The 17,711-nt window shown below is 38.2% G+C and overlaps 1 protein-coding gene across 3 annotated transcripts; it reads right to left on the bottom strand.

The window, feature by feature from the left end:
* Nucleotides 1–457: 457 nt before the first annotated feature.
* On the bottom strand, nucleotides 458–17,632 carry LOC105045383 (mediator of RNA polymerase II transcription subunit 33A). 3 transcript variants are annotated; one of them, XM_010923642.4, is made up of 12 exons: nucleotides 17,185–17,623; nucleotides 16,258–16,368; nucleotides 11,080–11,427; nucleotides 9,133–9,446; nucleotides 8,917–9,008; nucleotides 8,449–8,803; nucleotides 8,034–8,244; nucleotides 7,281–7,395; nucleotides 6,686–6,847; nucleotides 5,912–6,590; nucleotides 2,372–2,578; nucleotides 458–1,791 (listed from the first exon to the last, which is right to left on the bottom strand). In XM_010923642.4, the coding sequence occupies exons 1-12, from the start codon at nucleotides 17,502–17,504 to the stop codon at nucleotides 680–682; spliced, it is 4,026 nt and encodes a 1,341-aa protein (XP_010921944.1). In that variant the 5' UTR covers nucleotides 17,505–17,623; the 3' UTR covers nucleotides 458–679. The 3 variants fall into 3 exon arrangements, with proteins under 3 accessions (XP_010921944.1, XP_029120495.1, XP_029120496.2); XM_029264663.2 differs by lacking the exon at nucleotides 458–1,791 and adding an exon at nucleotides 1,798–2,272 and having other exon boundaries at nucleotides 17,185–17,632; XM_029264662.2 differs by lacking the exon at nucleotides 16,258–16,368.
* Nucleotides 17,633–17,711: the final 79 nt, after the last annotated feature.

A 17,711-nucleotide genomic window follows, 5' to 3' on the forward strand; every position in this document is an offset into this window, starting at 1 on the left:
TTTTGTTTTTTTTTTTTTTTTTAAGCATATCTAAGAAGGTAAGCTGCAAATGAAGCTGCTTCAAGTAGTAGGATTAATTGCTTAGCTCATGAAAACCACTGAAATATGATAATAAAGCACAACTGCAAATGAACTTGGTTATCAACCTCGTATGATAATAATGCTAGCGATGCATAATGATGCAAAGTGAAAAAGACGGCGTGCAGTCTAGCAGCAATCACAATTTTCTGTCATTTGATATAAAGCATGTCACATACATTGCTGCTGAGGTTGCTTCACATACTTCTCATAACCATTCTTGATGAGGGAAAAATGACAAAAACACCATCAGACTTAAATGACAAAAAAACCATAAAATATTCAAATGCTCCCAACAACTTTTTAGAGAAACATATTTCTAATTTTTCTTTTTTGGTCTCGAGGACTTTCCGGTCGCGAAACAAAACATGTTCAAAGATTAGTAAAAGCCAAGAAAAAATCGGATTCCGCAAGCGTTAATCTCAATTAACTGTATGTACAGTGTTTCCACTGGAAACTAGAGATGAAGTGCTAGGGTTAGTTCAAACCCTTGAGGCTCTTGCATTTTCACAAACGTGTAAACCAAATCATTACAAACATCTCAAACAAAACATATGTACATGAAATATAATGCACATTTAAAGTGTGAGAGGGTATGCTATCATTCATTTGCCAAAATCATTTCAGCAGCTGCACCCATTGCCTCAACTTTACCCATCTGCAATAGAGCAAGTGCAAGATCTTCCTCACTCCACTGCCTCAACCCTCTGCTCAGCCTTTTCAACACCTCCAACTCCACCTCAAGCACCCAACATGGTGCGCATTCGACCACTAATCCTAAGAAACCTGACACGTATGCACGCCACAAGGCCCAATCACAGCCAAGAGAGATTTTCCCATCCAAAGCACTTGCTATGAACTCCATGTGGGATTCAATGACCCTCGGTCGTCTCTTGGACACTGGTGTTGAGTTGATGCCCCAGGCAAACATCCCAGAGAGTACTGCAAAGTAAGCTAGTGCATAGCCCCCCAACTTATACACAATACCTCCAGTCCCTCCTTCCTGATCCAGATCATGCACGGATAGAAACCAAGAGGGTAGCATCTCTTGAATTAGAGACTGGATTAGACCTGAACCCCCCGACAACCACACCAATGTTGCACCAAGTGCAGCTGCTACCTCCACCCGCTTCATTGCAGAAGCAAGCGAGACCTGCCCATATCTCATCCCATACTTGGTCTTCTTCAGCTTGTCTGACCTCTCTTTGGAGACAATACTTACTGCTATCTCTTTAACCGAGAGCATCAGTAAAGAGAGAATCTCCTCTGTTAGAAGAACAATGTCCTTAATGCATCTGTAGACTCGGAGGTACAGAACCCCTGGGGCAACAGGGGAGAGGCCACCAGTAAAATGAGAACCAAACCCATGGCCAAGAAGGCCACCAACACCACCATTGCTGGATATCGGGCTGGAAGATAGGCCCAGTGTTGCAGTGAAACAACTCCGGAGAAGCTGAACAACTGCATCATTGTTGTGGTGGAAGACAGTGCGTGATGCAGAAAAGGTAAGGAAATCAGTCCAACGCTTCACCTTTTGGGTCCACAAGGCTGCAACAATCGGCATGCTAGGCCATGGACAACTTGCAGCAAGACTCTCTAAAGCTGGACCAGCAAGGTTGAGGAAGCGTTCAGATGCTTTGTCAAGTTTGTATGTGATTGTGAGGCTCACAAAGGCTGCTAAAGGTAATGGAAGTGCAGCGGGGAAGCTTCCTCCTACAGTCCAAAACAATCTCTTCAACCCATTAAATTGAATCCATTCACCATCATAGACAAGGTTTTATGTCCCGATGGGACGGAGGGTGTCCCGGCCGTCCTGTCCTATTTTTGTGAGAAAACGATATTGGGACAGGCTTGGGATTCTGAAACCCATCAATGTAGGGAGAGAAGAAAAAAGAAGAAAGAAAGAAAGGATGAAGAAAAGAAAAAAAATGAAAGGAAAGAAAAAATGAAAAAAAAGAAAAGAAGGGAGAAGAAAAAGACAGGAAGGTAGAGGAAAAGAAAGAAAAAAAAGAAAAAAAGATGAAAAAGAGAGAATAGAAAGAAGCGGAGAAAGATGGAGGATATCCATCGAAATGCATGATCAGGACTATTGTTGGGACGAGACGGGACAACGAGGCATCCCATTCAATAGAGAAACAGAGATACTTTTGTTTCACGGGATTTAAAACCTTAATCATAGATATGCAAGACATACCTGACAATTTAGTCATGGAAGACAGACACAAAAGAATGAAAATTTCAATTGGCTTTATAAAGAATAATATGTGAGAATTTCCATAGAAACAAGAAATACCTGCAACAAGACTTGGAACATCAACACCAGTGGCAGCAACAATTTTCTTGATATTTTCTTCTACAGTCGATAGATTTGCAGCAGGGCTTGGCCAATCAGTTCCATTCATAAAAGCAGGCTTCCAAACCCCACGTGTTACTTCAGCAGAAAAGTAGCTCACAATAGTTGCAAGAGATGCAGGCAGGAAATCAGCCAGATCTTTGAGGCCTAAAAATGAGATAAAAGTTAAAGTTGTATAATCACAATCCAAGGTTTGAAACTTAGATTTATAGTATCTAGCCTCCTAACTTACATCAAGCCTCACCTTCATGATCAGATATGAGATTCCCAAACACTTGGCAATGAAAACAAATTATATGCCATTTCTCAGAATAATACAGAAATTCACAATAGGAACAAAGAAAGGCAGGTATATCATCATTTCTTTTGTAACTACTACATTGCAAGAAAATTTGGCAAGAAATAAAATACGGCCAACTAAAAACAAATCGCTGATGATTCAAATACTTCTATGAGGTACTGATTATAACAATTTGGGAGACAAGTCTTTCCATCTCTATTCAAGAATTGGTCAATTCTCTCCAGCAGCAAGGACAGACCACTAGTACTATCAATTTGGGAGTTGGTCTTCTTCAGCCCTCTCTCGAGCTTGATTGGTCCTAGTTTTCTTATCTACTCTTCTTTCACCACTCTCTTGATGGATATTACTTTACCTTCTCCTTTCAATTTTTCCCTCTCCTTTTCCCTCCTGAAATTGACTTTTTTTGATTTAATGAATAAGTGCATTCACCCTCCCTTTCCCTCAAAAAAAAAAAAAAAAAGAAAAAGAAAAGGGGATGCATACACAGTTATCACCGATCTTCGTTCATGCATGCCATATCCATTTCTACAAGTAATAAAGCAAAAGCTTCCAAGGAGAAACGTATAAACCTAAAAAGCAAAACCTTGCTAAGAAAAATACCAAGCTCCTCAAGGTGCCCTGTCAACAAGTTATATATGAATACTAGACATTGCGTTTAGAGCTTGAATTCTAAGAACCTTGGGAACTGAGTGTACACACAAAGGTTTCAATTAATGATGAATACTAAGCAAATACTCAAAAAGGATTTCTTGCTAGAAAACAATGATGAAATTAGTTAAGCTGATAACTGGAATACCGAGAGCAAAATTCACATCTAGAAGCCCAAAATTGAGAGTATTTAATGTTTTATCTCATGCAACTAGTTGTGTTTACTTTCTAGTTTCTACATCATCTTGTAATAGTCCAGTCACATTTCTTAGAAGGCCAACTCCAGTATAAAATATAAGGGGTAGAAAAAGCACGCATGGATATCAGCATCATCAATATAGTATCTCAATATTGAGACCTAGATTTTGTAAAGACATAGCATAACTCAGCAATTTAAAGCTTATTTACAGTTATCTTCTAAGGGTCAAATATTGCGAATGGTATGATTCACTCAAATCCTGTCAGATTACTAATCATTATTTGAGTTACCAATCTGCAGGATGAGCAAACTGTGTAAAAAGCCAAATTCCACATGAACACAAAAAAAAAAAGTCTTCCACAGAAAATCTCTTTAATCTGGAAATTGTCCTTTCTCACCCCCTCCGAATCCTCTCCATTCTCTATGGGAAATTATGCCCTCTTTGCTCCATCCTTAAGGCACCGCCCAACCTCGGTCGGTGCTTGTTCCTGTCAAAAAGCTAGCTCCAACCTCACCTCTCCTTTCAACCTTGGCTTTAGCATTGCCAACCTCATCATTGACAGCAATGTCCCTTCTGCCTCCCCTGCCACCCCACTTACACAGCCATCACCACCAACCACCCCACCTCCACCTCCTCCTCCTCCTCTCCTCCCCCTACCTATCCCACCTAGGCCACTACCTGATTATCACCACCATCCATCTCCCTCTCGCAACTCAACTGCTGCCTAACCACCACCAGCAGCATCAGCTCCTCCTCCTCCCTTCCAAATTGGGCCACAGTCGAACTAATACCCACCACTATTATGGCTACTGCTTGACCCCAACCTCCCGCTCCTCACATGTGCTCCCTGCAGACATATGGTCAATTGAACTCCCTCGCTGGTTAAGGCTCTGCTAAAGGAACAAGCAGAATTGGGAAGCAAGGGAAAAAACATCTTTCCATTTGTCCAAATGCAGCCCAAAATTATAAATTAGGGATTTCCTTCAAGGCTTCAACCATGGGATTCATGAAAGCATTCCTCCAAGATGCTACCTAGTTTCCTATTCGAATGAGAAACTGTGGGAGGTTTCTCCAAGATACCCAAACAGGTCATCAGCGCATTTTTTTCAGGACCTGAATTTCAAAAATAAATAGTTGGTTACTGGAAATTGAACCAGCATGTCAAATTGCAAGAATTTTATCTTGACCAGAATAAGTCAATTTCTTCACTTGATTTTATGCCAATCAGCTCAAGCTACATTTTTATATAAGGAAAATCATGAGATTTCCTGGGTATGCTATGGTTGATTTAGATGTAGTTTATTAAATACTTAAGCATTGAACGGCATTTTACTTTTACCCCAGATTAAGTCATTTTTATCAATCAATCTTGTGAAAACAAGATCAAATTGCACGGTGAAGCATTTATGCTCATAAGGTTTTGCAGTTTTGAGCGTCTAAATGCAAGATCTATAACAAGAAAGGTAACTGCTAGGCCTATTACCCTAGATCAGCATGACATGAAAATTGTATCACATGAGGCAAATAGAGGTGCACAAGTTGCATTGAATCACATTATGCTTCACAGTTTAATGCATCAACTCTAAGAACTAGATGGATGCACTTCAGCAATGATACAATACATTAATTTCCTTAAACAGATTAACTTGGCTAAACACCTGCTAGAATGAAAAGGGAGCACACATGAGACAGTCGAACAAGATCCAATCTTCCAACAACAAAACTAGAAGATACCAATGTATAAACATAAGAACCCTATTGAGATACACTACCATGATCTATAGGTACTTCATAGTGATAATAAATTCCCTCTACTTAAGAAGCACACTTAGATATGGTGATAAACCTGGAACTTCTCATCTTCCTAACTAGGATTGTCAGATATACATTTGGAATTTCTAATATGACCATGCAAACTCCAACATAAGAAGCATTTTGTTTATAATAAGAGTTTATTCAATCCTCTTGTCCTCCACATACTCATGAACAACCAACAATAGCCCATGATTTTCTGGAGTCACTACGTTTATCAAATTTTAGGTTATATCACTTGTCATGATTTCATCCAGTAAGTCTTCTATACAGTAAACTTAGACCTTGAAAGACCTTAATACAGTTGTTCCTTAACGTGATGCAAACTGAGTCTAGATTAAATAAGAGGTATTCAAAAAGACTGACATACTAAAACTGAGGGAATTTTTTGTGTTATGTTTATAACTGACAGAAGACTGATCCGTAAATTTGCTTATTGTAGTAAAAAGAACAAACAGAGGTAAATGTTAACAGACCATACAATGGGGTTACATTAGTTTCCTGAAGCAAATAACAAACCTGTGGCTAATTCACGTGGAGATAATTTTCCGTGGGAACAAGCAGTAAGAGCAGCATCAACCACAAAAGGAACAGCTTCCATGATGTCCCAGGCAGGCAGCTTAGGCCTAACAGAGCTATCATCACTTCCAGGTCCAGAAGAACTACTTAAACTACTACTTCCAGATGTTCCAGAACCTATGGACTGATTAGTTCCCCTTTTGATCTTCTTAAACATCATGTTAAGAAGAGCATCTACATTTTGATGAACTGGAGTACCATGAACAAGCCCAGAAAGAGTTGATGCTAAACAAGCCTGATGCTGTCGGTACCAAATTTTCAACTTAGGAAATGAATCAACAAATATGGGATGCATGGATGATGAGCTTATACTTGCAGGCAGTCGTCTCTCGCTGTTTCGGTTCTTGGTCACATTGCTAGGTGATAGTATCTTAGCATTACGCAGAAGTAGAAGGTATTCAGGAGTTAGCTGTGACCCAACTGGAGCACCATCCCCCATTATACAATATTCAAGCGGTGGATGATTAAACTTCCACAATCTCAAGAGAAGAATAAATGCATTTGAGAAGACTGAATGGGCAGTAATTTCTTCTCCTGTTGAAAGGGTCCACGAGACATTAGGAACACAAGATCCGAAAACTTCGCATATTGCCATCAGTGCACCTGCAAGTTCGGGAACCTGGAAGTCAATGTGTATATGAATCAGAAATTTGGCAAATGTTATGCTTTAATGTCACATAATCAAGAGGTCCCGAAGAAATAATTTAAGCCTACCAGGCCATGGAATGAGAAGACTTGAACACAATCAACACATGATATCCCTGTAAGAACAACATTAAGCATTGGACTGTGGCTTATTAAATGGCTTTCACTCCCACAATAATCAACAGGAACGGGAGGTGAGAGCAGCTTCACAACAAAGCGGACAGTATGTTCCTACAACATACAGGAAAGTAATTGTTGACGAAACTATCTGATAATACAGTAAACATGAGAAAGTAGCAAGGATTGAAGTATCGCATGCTAATGGCATGCCATCCTGGCTTGCCACAGTTAATACTGTGCAATATGAAGTGATGCTAGTGCTTGGCAAACATGGCATGCATTGGCACACAGCATGTCAGGTACATGCATGCGGCTGGTACTCAGGCAGGGCCATGTGCCAGCAAGGCATAATTATGGTGTGAATCATTCCATGCCATGCCATGCCATGCTGACCAGCACTTAAATCCAAGGGCAGTAAGCCAGGAAAAAAAGATGAAGACATGTTATAGTAATATATATACGAATTACCAATTTGTAGGGGAAGATGAAATTCAGAAAAGCAACAGAAAAAGACTCATGCCAAGAAAAAATTATCATTAATTACCTGAATATTCCATCCACGAATAAGAGAAGCTCCACATAGAATGGTGGCAGCAGATACCTTGTCATCATCTGATCCACTGATTGTAATTTCAAATATCTTCTCAAGCTCTGCTAAACTTCCATCAAATTCATGAACTCAATTCAGTAGTTTATCCCAGGCAATTTTACAAAAAGAGCATCTTACATCCTGGCTTCAGGAAGAAATAAGATTTATCTGAAGACCAGGAGTTTAAAATTCACGATTGATTGGATGATAGAGGGATAGAGGGGAGAGAGAAAGAGGAGGGGAGAGAGAGAGAGATGGACCGAAGAATACAATCATGTATTCAGATTAGATCCATAATACCCGCCTACTTGGCATACATGACATGAAATTCAAGTACAAGTTCCTAGCTGAAGAATATTTTATGTCAGGGTATCAACATGGACCAAGATGCACTGCTTAACTAGCATGTCATTTTTTTTTCTCTTTTTTGAAACATTAGGATTCATGAAAGGGTATGCAAGGTAACTGCAGCTGGGCGGTGTGGGGAATCCTCGTCATAAGAACACTTAAATGGCATATCTGAAGACCATGTTCCTTGATACTTATCTTTTTAATACTTAAATGAAAAACCAAAGGACTCAAAAATTCAACCATGACAAAACATTTTAGGATTCTCCGAAATGTAACATGCTTCACAATGATGTGTGTTGTCATATACAATCAGAGAAATAGCATAAGTTATATTTTATATTTGAAGATCCTACACACCTTGAAGCGGGAGTTGCTGCCAAAGCATTGATCATCGATGTGGTTAGAGGTGCACCATTCATCAATGCAGACCATCCAGGCACTTGGGTAGGCATAGTAGGAGGTATTTGGTTGATCTGTCCGTTGACGTACCCTGGCCAATAATATGCTGATGTCTCCAATAAATTTCGAGAAATACAAGCCTCGACGATCAAATGCCACATATTTCCAGCTGAAATAAGATTTGAAGAATTTTTTAAAAAAATCAATAATCTTTGTTATACTAATCAATAATCTTTCTCATACTATTAAGTACAGAAGCCTACCAAGCTAATGAAGAAACAAATATGATGTAGATATTTTAGACAAATAAACAAGAGAAAAATGATATTAAAAACAAAATTCAAATTTACACCATACTGAAAGTATAACTTACTACAGTTTATTGTTTTGTCATGCAGGTTAATGCTCTCAAGATACCCATTCCCAACTGGTAGGCCTGAAACAGACATCATAGCTTTTGCTGCAGCCTGATTAGCTGCAGAGATAACAGATGGAGGAGGAACCAGCAAGCTCTCATAATCACCCAGTACCTGTAAACTGGAGACCAACTCTTTACGGCGCTTTCCGCCTACTGCTTTGTCGCTCCATTGATTATTGTTTTCTGCTTCATCAATTAAACTAACTTCTTCTTCCTCAATAATATCAGCGATTGAAAGTGTTGTAATAGACAGTAACATGCACAATCGTGTGTCAAGGTGAGGTACTGGACCCTCATGAGGTTCTCTTTCCTATTTGTGAGGAAAAGGATAGAAATAGTATATTTATTACGGTTTTTTATTTCGATATCAAAACTATGCACAGGAACTTTGGACATCAACCCAAGTGAGCTACAGGTTCTTACCCTCTGCACAAGACGAAGAGAAGCCATCCAAAGGCCTAAAAAAGCATCATGCCAGCTCGTACCATTAGCAGCTTGGAGAGCTTTGACCAAACCTGCAATAGAACCATTTAATAGTGAAAAGATATGACAAGAAATTCCAGGAATTAGTGACTAACCAGCAAAGAATGTCAAAGCATGAGGAGAATCTGATCATGGCATATAGGGGCATCCTTTTACCACTAAGAATTTCAATGGCATTTGTTGCTGCAACTGATAAATCAATGCAGTCCTCAAGATACAGATCTATAGGAATCCAGAGTGCAGAATGGCTAAACCCATGACAGTAACCACCAGGATATTTTAGGGATCCAGAAGAAATAAGGGTGCAGAATTCTTGGTGCCGACTAAGTTTGCATTGTCTGCCAAATTTGTTGCAATTATCCAGTACCAATCGCTGCACTGCTTCTACAGTTATTGTAGAATTCCACAATGCTGATGAGTTGGTCGCAAGCAAGGATAAGCTTTGAGTGAAAACTCCCCAATGAGAGGGCCTAAAACATTGTATGGATGCAACCAATTGAATATCATGGAAGCCAAACTTACAGTTTTGGAAAAAGAAGATCCACTGAAATAAGATTATCCAGAAAAGATTCATTCAAATAAAATATCAACTGAAATTATCGAACTTTTAAGCACACATCACAGCAGTGATTATTGTTGATAGAATTAAGGCACCACATAGCTCAAGAGAACTAGACTACATAATATGATATGCCCCCTATCATGTCAGCTCATTACAGGCACAACTACAGGATGCAATACTCAGATCCCTGGTCTAGACCATTGAATCATTGATCACATCAAACCAGTCCCAAATCAAAATATTTCTAAACAGAAGAACAGGTAAATACTATCATGAAATGAATTAACTCATGACAATTACTAGCTTAATCTTTTAGCTAACTTTTGCCACCTATAATGACTCACTAAAATTTATCATAATGATGTTGGCTCGAAGCTAGATTTCAAACGCATGACTACACAATGCTTCGTGACTAAATAAGTGTTCACTGAGTTATTAATAGTCATCTTAAATTAGGATGAGTTTTGCAAGTGATGACTTCAAGGATAGTTGTCCAGTGCATTTCAATTCATATTAATGATTCCTTCCAATGAAACCATGTTGGCATTATGAGTTGAAATTTCTTTTTGGACAGTGCTGACAACATTGTTAACCCACCAGACTGAAAAGGCTTGGTTCCCATGGTTATGACTTAACATTTATTCTTGTGCATGTTCTCATATAGATTTTGAACTGCCTTCCTCAAAACCCTCCATGTCAGCAGAACTCTCTTCCAACTTATATTTTCCACTATAAAACTGATCCAAAAAAATAGCTCTAAGCATCAATGAAGAACATCCTCTTCTTCGTGTCATTCTACTTTCCAGTGATGTAGACACTAATCTATGATCAAAGAGAAGGATAGTCTTGCATGAACCTTTCATTCCTCAACTCTGTTATATACGTCACAGACTCCACCATCAGTAGTTGGGGACAATTATTTTTGGGTCTCCCATGTGTCAGACCACACTGCATTATGATAAGAACTGAGAAATACAATTTTTCCATGTATAGATCACAACAAATAACAAAGAATGAAAGTCACCAGATGTCATGTGTCATCATTGTGGTCTACTATTTCAAGTCATACAAGCCAATATTTCCCCATCACATGATACTGACCCAGCAATTACCCACTTGGTCAGTCATCATTTCCCTACTCTCTCATGTACGATCAATAAATCTCCCTAACAGATTCCAAACATTCATTTTATTCCTGTTCTCATATCATGTATGCCTACAAATATGGACATGCATGCTAAGACATGCCCAATACCAACTACATATTAGTGGCCTTTGAAATATGCTGCATAAGTATGTAGCAATCGATGACAGAAAGCAATAGATAAACATCACATGTATGCATGCATGCATACATACACATATCTCTCTCTCTCTCTCTCTCTCTCTCTCTCTCTCTCTCTCTCTCTCTGTGTGTGCATGTATTTATGTATGCATTTTGTATATGTACCTGTAGTTCACACTTTTAAACCTGATATAATCTATTAAATGCATACTCAAATCAAGCGTGCTAGATATAAATAAAGATAGAAAGTTCATACATGTTTCCACATGCCAAGGAAAGCAGACTGGAAGTTACTTTGTGCTGCAGGAAATGCACAATGAGTTCGATAGCCATTACACTATTTATTTTCTGTAGCTTCTCATTATGCTCGTTTCTTTTTTCATCACAAATGCCTTCTCCATCTATCTCCATATCCTGTGGCCTAGCTGCCCATTTGGATTTCTTATCTGGGATCAATTCCAGCAACCCTTCATCATCTAATGTTGCATCAAGTAACTGCCACACAACGAAAAAAACATATTCAACAACCAGAACCCCTGGTTCACATGCTTGGATGCCAAATGTTCGGGAAAGATGAAGAACATCATCTATTGATGCCATGATCCTGCATTGCAAATAAAAAGCTCCACCAGTTTATTTCATTCTGTAGTAGGTGAAGTTTCGTCGCAACAAATTGAAGTAACAAATGAGTAAAACATAGTGAATATAGGGGGTTGTGGACAATAATTATGAACCAAATCATGATAAATGCAAAAAAAAAACAACAAAAGCACAGTGATTAAAGATGTAGAGGTAATGAAGATGCTATAAGAGGTTGCGAGAAAGTATTGTTGGTTCATTGCTCATAAGAAAGATGAGAAGTACAAATAGAAAATCAACTGCACAAGATTCAACCATATAAAGACAACAAAAAGAAAATCCTGTATTTTTTTTCTTTGTTTATAAAAAAACTCAACATTGATAATGTCAAACAAGAATTTTGCACACAAGCATCATTAGGTACAAAGAGTTAAGCCAGCAGTATGCATTCAGAAAGGATGGCAGATGATCTCAGACTACTGTGGTCAAAGCAACCTGAGAAAAATTTAAAGTTCCACACTACACACTCTCAGCATGGTTTTCCACTTCTCTCCTTCATCTTAATGCCACAATTGTTGAAACTCATCTTCAATTGCAGATCCCTAAAGCATAATCTTATTGGGCAACTGTTTTCACTCCCAACTTTCTTTTGGGTCCAATTAATGTGATCTTATTTTTGAGATATGTATAATATTCTTTGTTCTTAATAGAATCACAAAGAGAAGGATTCAAAACAATGAAAGTATATAGCCCCAAACCTGATGCAAGTGCCAGGTGCCAGGCAAACATCTCATTCAGTACACCATTTGACCTACCAGCAGTGCAGCCCCTCAATGCACTCAAAGTAGGAATTAGGAAACATAATGAATGATATCAATTTTACTTGAAAAATATTAATCCAATTTTCTACACAGATGATTATGTTTAAAAGTGTGAAGACCTCTGTAAAGTGGACTCAAAGGTTGGTCGGCATTGCATGGCATAGCATGTATGATGCCATAGCCTATGTGGCATGTGCACAATAACGTGACAGTTGTTGGCATGCTACTGTGCCAATGTACGCCAAGCAGTGGCATGGAGCAGCAGAACACGTTACATGTGGTGACAATGCTAGGTCAGGGCCAATATTTTGATCCTTGCCTCTATATATGAACTTTGACATGGTTCTAGTCTCAGAATAATCAATCATGAGAATGCTTTTTGTAGGAAGATCAAATAGGTATGCCTTTGTAAAGGCATTATAAAACATCCAACAAGTAGCCCAAATTTAAAACTGTAAAAAGACTACCTTTATGATATCAATATACAATGCTCAACAAGATAATCTATAAATCTTGCATATATTGGGCGGTGATCAATTTGAGCAATTGTATGTGACATATCCACAGAATCATTTGATAATGTTGACATATGAATATGTAGGCACTGAGTCGATAATGTTGATAATTAATAGTTTGTCAAGGAATATCAACAGTTTCACATATATGTTCGTTTAAGCATTTTATAAATAAGAGATGAAAAATCTGTTTTATTTGTTTACACCAGACTGCCCACAATGCTAAATGCTTTTCTCTGAAAGCACATAAAATCAAATTCATTGCAGTATTTTAACTCAGTCTGCTACTCGAAGAATGTCTCTGCTGCAAACTAACCAGCTGGAGGTGATAGTTCATCACTTACATATAGATGAGAAGCTTTTTAAGGCAGACAACCCTAGATCTCAAAACTGTAATTATTGAAAATCAAGGATAAGGAAATTCCAACATCCTCAATTTAACATATGGTCTGCTTATCCCAATTATCAGCAACTTAGGATAAGGTACATTCGATATTCAAAATCTTAAAACCTTGATTTGAGACTATAACAGAATAGAATAGGACTCCTATTATAATATAAAGAACAAATTGCCATCTAAAGAATTGGCTATATAGCCACTAAAGAGATACAGTGAAGATTTGTGGACTGCTGCTCAAGGTTCGCAGACTCCGTACCAGAACCTATGTCAGTTGTCGGCCTGTATGGTACCGTACCGTATTAACAATAAAAAAACTTCCACCCAACGGCCAAAAAAAAAAAGAAAACCAAGCCGAACTGCACTGAACCGGTACCGTACCGAACCGGTACCATACCGTACCAGACCAAACCTCCCGGCATCTAGCGTTTCGAGCCGATACCGTACCGAATCAACTAGTTCGATCCAGTTCAGACTATTTTTCAAAAAATCGGTCTAAACCGAACCGATTCTCCACTGGTATGGTATAGTACAGAGTATACCGGCCGGTTCGGACTAGTATGGAATACCATACTGCTGCTTTTTACCCAGTTGGTAAGCAGCAAAGGTTATATAAAACATGTAATGCAAGTTTATTCTCTATGTATATTACATATAGGCAAAGAAATTGTCCTGGAAATCAAACGAAAGAGAATATTTGGCTTTGAAATTATCTTTTCCTTCTCCAATATGTTCTTCAATCTAAATTCATTCTCGAAATTTTGCACAGAAAAATCCACATGTGATCAAGTCTCTGGTCCATGGAAGATTTTAGCATCTCTTCAAGCCCCAAGCTAATATAGATCAACCAAAATAGAGAAAAAGGAAATAAAAATACCAAAAGAAAGATGAAAGAGAAGAAAAAATTGGAGAGCTTTACTAACTTAACAATAAAATTGATTAAATATATCCTTCTCCATTTCTTATTAGTACCATTGGACTCTTAATGCATCATCGATCATTAAAACTTCTCCAAAAACCAAATGGCTGCGGGTGATGGGGTAAGATTGGCTAAATGAAAGAAAAAAATAAGTGAGCAAGCAGGTTCCACTAGCTAAGCAACCGACTTTTCTTCTCTTATTTCTTTTACTTCATCAGTTTCTTTCTTTTTCTTATGTCTTTTTTTTCTATTATTCTCTTCTCTTCCATCTTTTACTCATTTTTCCCCTTCCTTTTCTTTCACTCTTCTATCCAACTTCTTTAACCTCCTTGCCCTCCTTTTCCTACACCTGTAACACGACCAATTATGAGAGTCCTCGGTAATTAAATAACTATTAGAACCAAGGTTCCAAAACTCGATTTTGATGCTAGAGTTTTAGTTTCAGCAATTTTGGCAATTTTGCTCCAAATTTTGAAGCAAGATTCACCGTCTTAATATTGGATCCCATATCAAGATCATCCTATTATAGTGTTAGTACACGGTTCGATACAATATCGAAATGTCGCCTTATTGATATGGTACCGGTATGGTACTATATGCCTCATATCGGGTGGTACAAGGCAGTATACCCAACCATATTTCGAAGTTTGGCAGAATAAGTCAAAAAATCCAAAAAAAGAAAAATTTAAAGGTGAGTTATTTTACATCATTTTATTGTGCTTTGAGTTACCTAAGATTATATATTTTTTTTTAATGTGGGTGGTTTTAGGCTGAAACTGCATTGTATGGATGCTTGATGCATTAAGTAGACCATAATGGTGTAATAATCCATTGAGTGTTTAAGAATAAACCAACAAGATAAGTGCCCAAGAGTGTAAAATTAATTTCTAAGCATATTTCCCTATTTCATTTCAATAAACCACCCAAGCAAGAAAAAACCAAGTGATAGCAACTGACTGCTTCTATGGAAATTAAGATCCCAGACATGTCCCAAGAGGCCAGGTCACCAGTCCGATTGGGAGCACCAAATAAGAACTGATACCAACCAGGTCCTCAATTCATATGACATCTTTTTAGATAAGTTTCTAAACTTGACGATTCTAAACCAATATATCATTCACAATAACACCAGATCTTCATATTTCCATACATAATTCAACAGCAGAAATGTTAAATTTGGTTGATAGACAATTACAATATTCACTGGAAAAACTAAAAGGAAGATATTATGGAAGAAGTAACATCAATATGAAGTGTTTATTTTGAAATTTCACATACATCAAATACTTCAGTAAAATCAAACATAACTTTAGATTATAAAATAAACAGAGGCTATTACAAAACTGAAAATAGGTTATATCAGTAATAAGTTTGAAGCTTATTTTTCAATTTGTTGTCAAGAAAATTTGGAGCTTGTTTTTCATACTACTTGAGAGCAATAACATTAAGAAATTTTACTTCTTTTGGTTATTGATGTTATCACATGCTAGAAATAGATATGTTAATGTTCTGAAGCAATCAATTGCAATAATCAGCTCTAACACAAGCATGCAAAAACTAAGATCAATTACTTATAACAAGCAATTTTCCAAATATCATGAATTGGAAAACTATTTTCTTACTACAATACGCATCATGGAATCATAGTCAAGCTTTAGAACTCTCTCTCTCTCTCCCCCTCTCCCCCCACTTATGTGTACATGTCCTTACCTTACTAAACCCCACAATAATCCAGTCTCTGAAGAAACATCATTGCCCTGAAGTGAATACTCAAAGGCCTACAATTTATATATATATATACATATATATATATATACATATATATATATACATATATATATATATACATATACATATATATATACATATATATATATATATATATATAAAAGATCATCTGGAAGAAGGTGAAAAAATAATCCACAGAACCCTTAGTGATGAATGATCATGACACAAAATGACAGCCTCATATTTTATGTGGAAACAAAAAACTTACACTAGCTTGGTATAAAGAAAGTAGCTAATAATGTCATTTAGGCTAATGGAATATTTCTACTTATATTCTGAACAACTAGAAATGCAGAAGTACATGTAAGTATTTGATGAAATACTAACAACATAAAACAAAGCTTGATTACTAATACATGGGTTCAGATATATTCTGTTATTCTCATTTAGGGTGGGGAGGCAAACTTTATCTTACTTCTTAAAGTTTGATCCATTAATTTGAGAGGCGAAAGAAAATGCATGCCTCCTTACGAGTTCCATATAGAGCCTATAAGCTGCTGGCCTAGAATGCCGACTTGGAATTACCCTGCAGATGAAATGATTATATGAAATTAACATAGAAGAAGCTAGCAATCAGCAAAATTATAATCTTAACAATCATGATGGAACAGATTCTGTATTTAGGTTAAGCCAATAGATGTTATGAACTATAGGCAGCAGACTTACCCTGCCGTGTGCTTAAGATTTGGTCAGACAAGCACAAGTCAATGTCAACATTCAAAAAGAGGTCTTTTTTACTGTATTGTTCTTAGGAAGCTTCAAAAAGAGATTTTTTTTACGGTACAAATGGGGGATATAAGAGTACTACCATATAATTTTCGACTTTAGGCTTGGGAATTTTTTAACTGACGACAGTAAGAACACTACCCTCCTCCAGACCTCCATACTCGCCCTGAGGAGAGTAGAGATCCGAAAGAGTACTATGAGTTTGAGAGAAAAGAAATAAGAAAGATTTTCAAAGAAAGGGACATCCATGGACACAAATCTTTTATTTGTTTTGGGGTGATAAAGCCCGCTAGATTATCCAACAAAGACGCATTTGAAAGACTAAAATCAAGTTTGTTTATGAGAGGACTGAAGTCATGAACCAACCAAACACAACCAAACGCACGAGGAGAAATAGGATAAGAGATATGAAGAATGCCACAATGATGGAATAAGCCCGAATTAGCTTCCAAAGATTTAATTTTTAATCAATCCAGTGGAAGTCCAATAAACAGCAGGCTGATTGAAGCTGTCCTCAGCCAAGCAAAGGCACAAATGGAAACAAATCTTGGATGCTAAAGGGGAGATCTCTGCCTTCTCAATAGAACAACAGAAGAGAGGCGAGAGCGAGCGATACCTGGTGGAAAGAAGGGCGAGGAGAAGCATGGGGGAAGCGAGGTTGGCGGCAAGGGCCCTCTCGACGTACTTCCAGGCAAGGGGGACGTTGTTCGCCCAGCAGAGGTGGGAGACGAGGAGATGCGAGAGCTCCGGCGACGGCCGCGGGGCCCCAGCGGCCGCCAGCGCCGACGAGACATGGGCCACCCACACAGTTGGGTCGCAACCCTTCTCCTGCGCCGCCTTCGTCAACTCCGCCACTCCATCCCACGGCAAGCCCGCCGCCTCCGCCACCGCCATCAATTCCGATGTGGATCCCGTCCCCCGCCGCGGCGGTGACATCAGAAAATGTCAACGCTTCGTATCGGAATAAGGAAAGGGCTTTATTACAAAGCTTTAAGTCTAAGGATCCCGTCACCGTCCCCCACCAACCGCCGCCACCAAACTGGGAAACGGGTGCTGGAAACGAATGCTATAGGGAAGAGGATTGGGGTCCAACCTATATACGGATATATATATATATAAAAGTCTGGCACAATATCAATCCCC

The sequence above is a fragment of the Elaeis guineensis genome, chromosome 5 (assembly GCF_000442705.2).
Source record: "Elaeis guineensis isolate ETL-2024a chromosome 5, EG11, whole genome shotgun sequence".
NCBI lineage: Eukaryota > Viridiplantae > Streptophyta > Magnoliopsida > Arecales > Arecaceae > Elaeis > Elaeis guineensis.

What these genes read in the sequence shown, in the direction of transcription:
- LOC105045383 (XM_010923642.4), bottom strand. Translation starts at nt 17,504, where the DNA reads ATGTCACCGCCGCGGCGGGGGACGGGATCCACATCGGAATTGATGGCG. An exon ending in CTCGCCCTTCTTTCCACCAG is followed by an intron (nt 16,369 to 17,184) that starts GTATCGCTCGCT and finishes TTTCATCTGCAG; the next exon opens with GGTAATTCCAAGTCGGCATT. An exon ending in TCCTTGGCATGTGGAAACAT is followed by an intron (nt 9,447 to 11,079) that starts GTATGAACTTTC and finishes ACAATGTTTTAG; the next exon opens with GCCCTCTCATTGGGGAGTTT.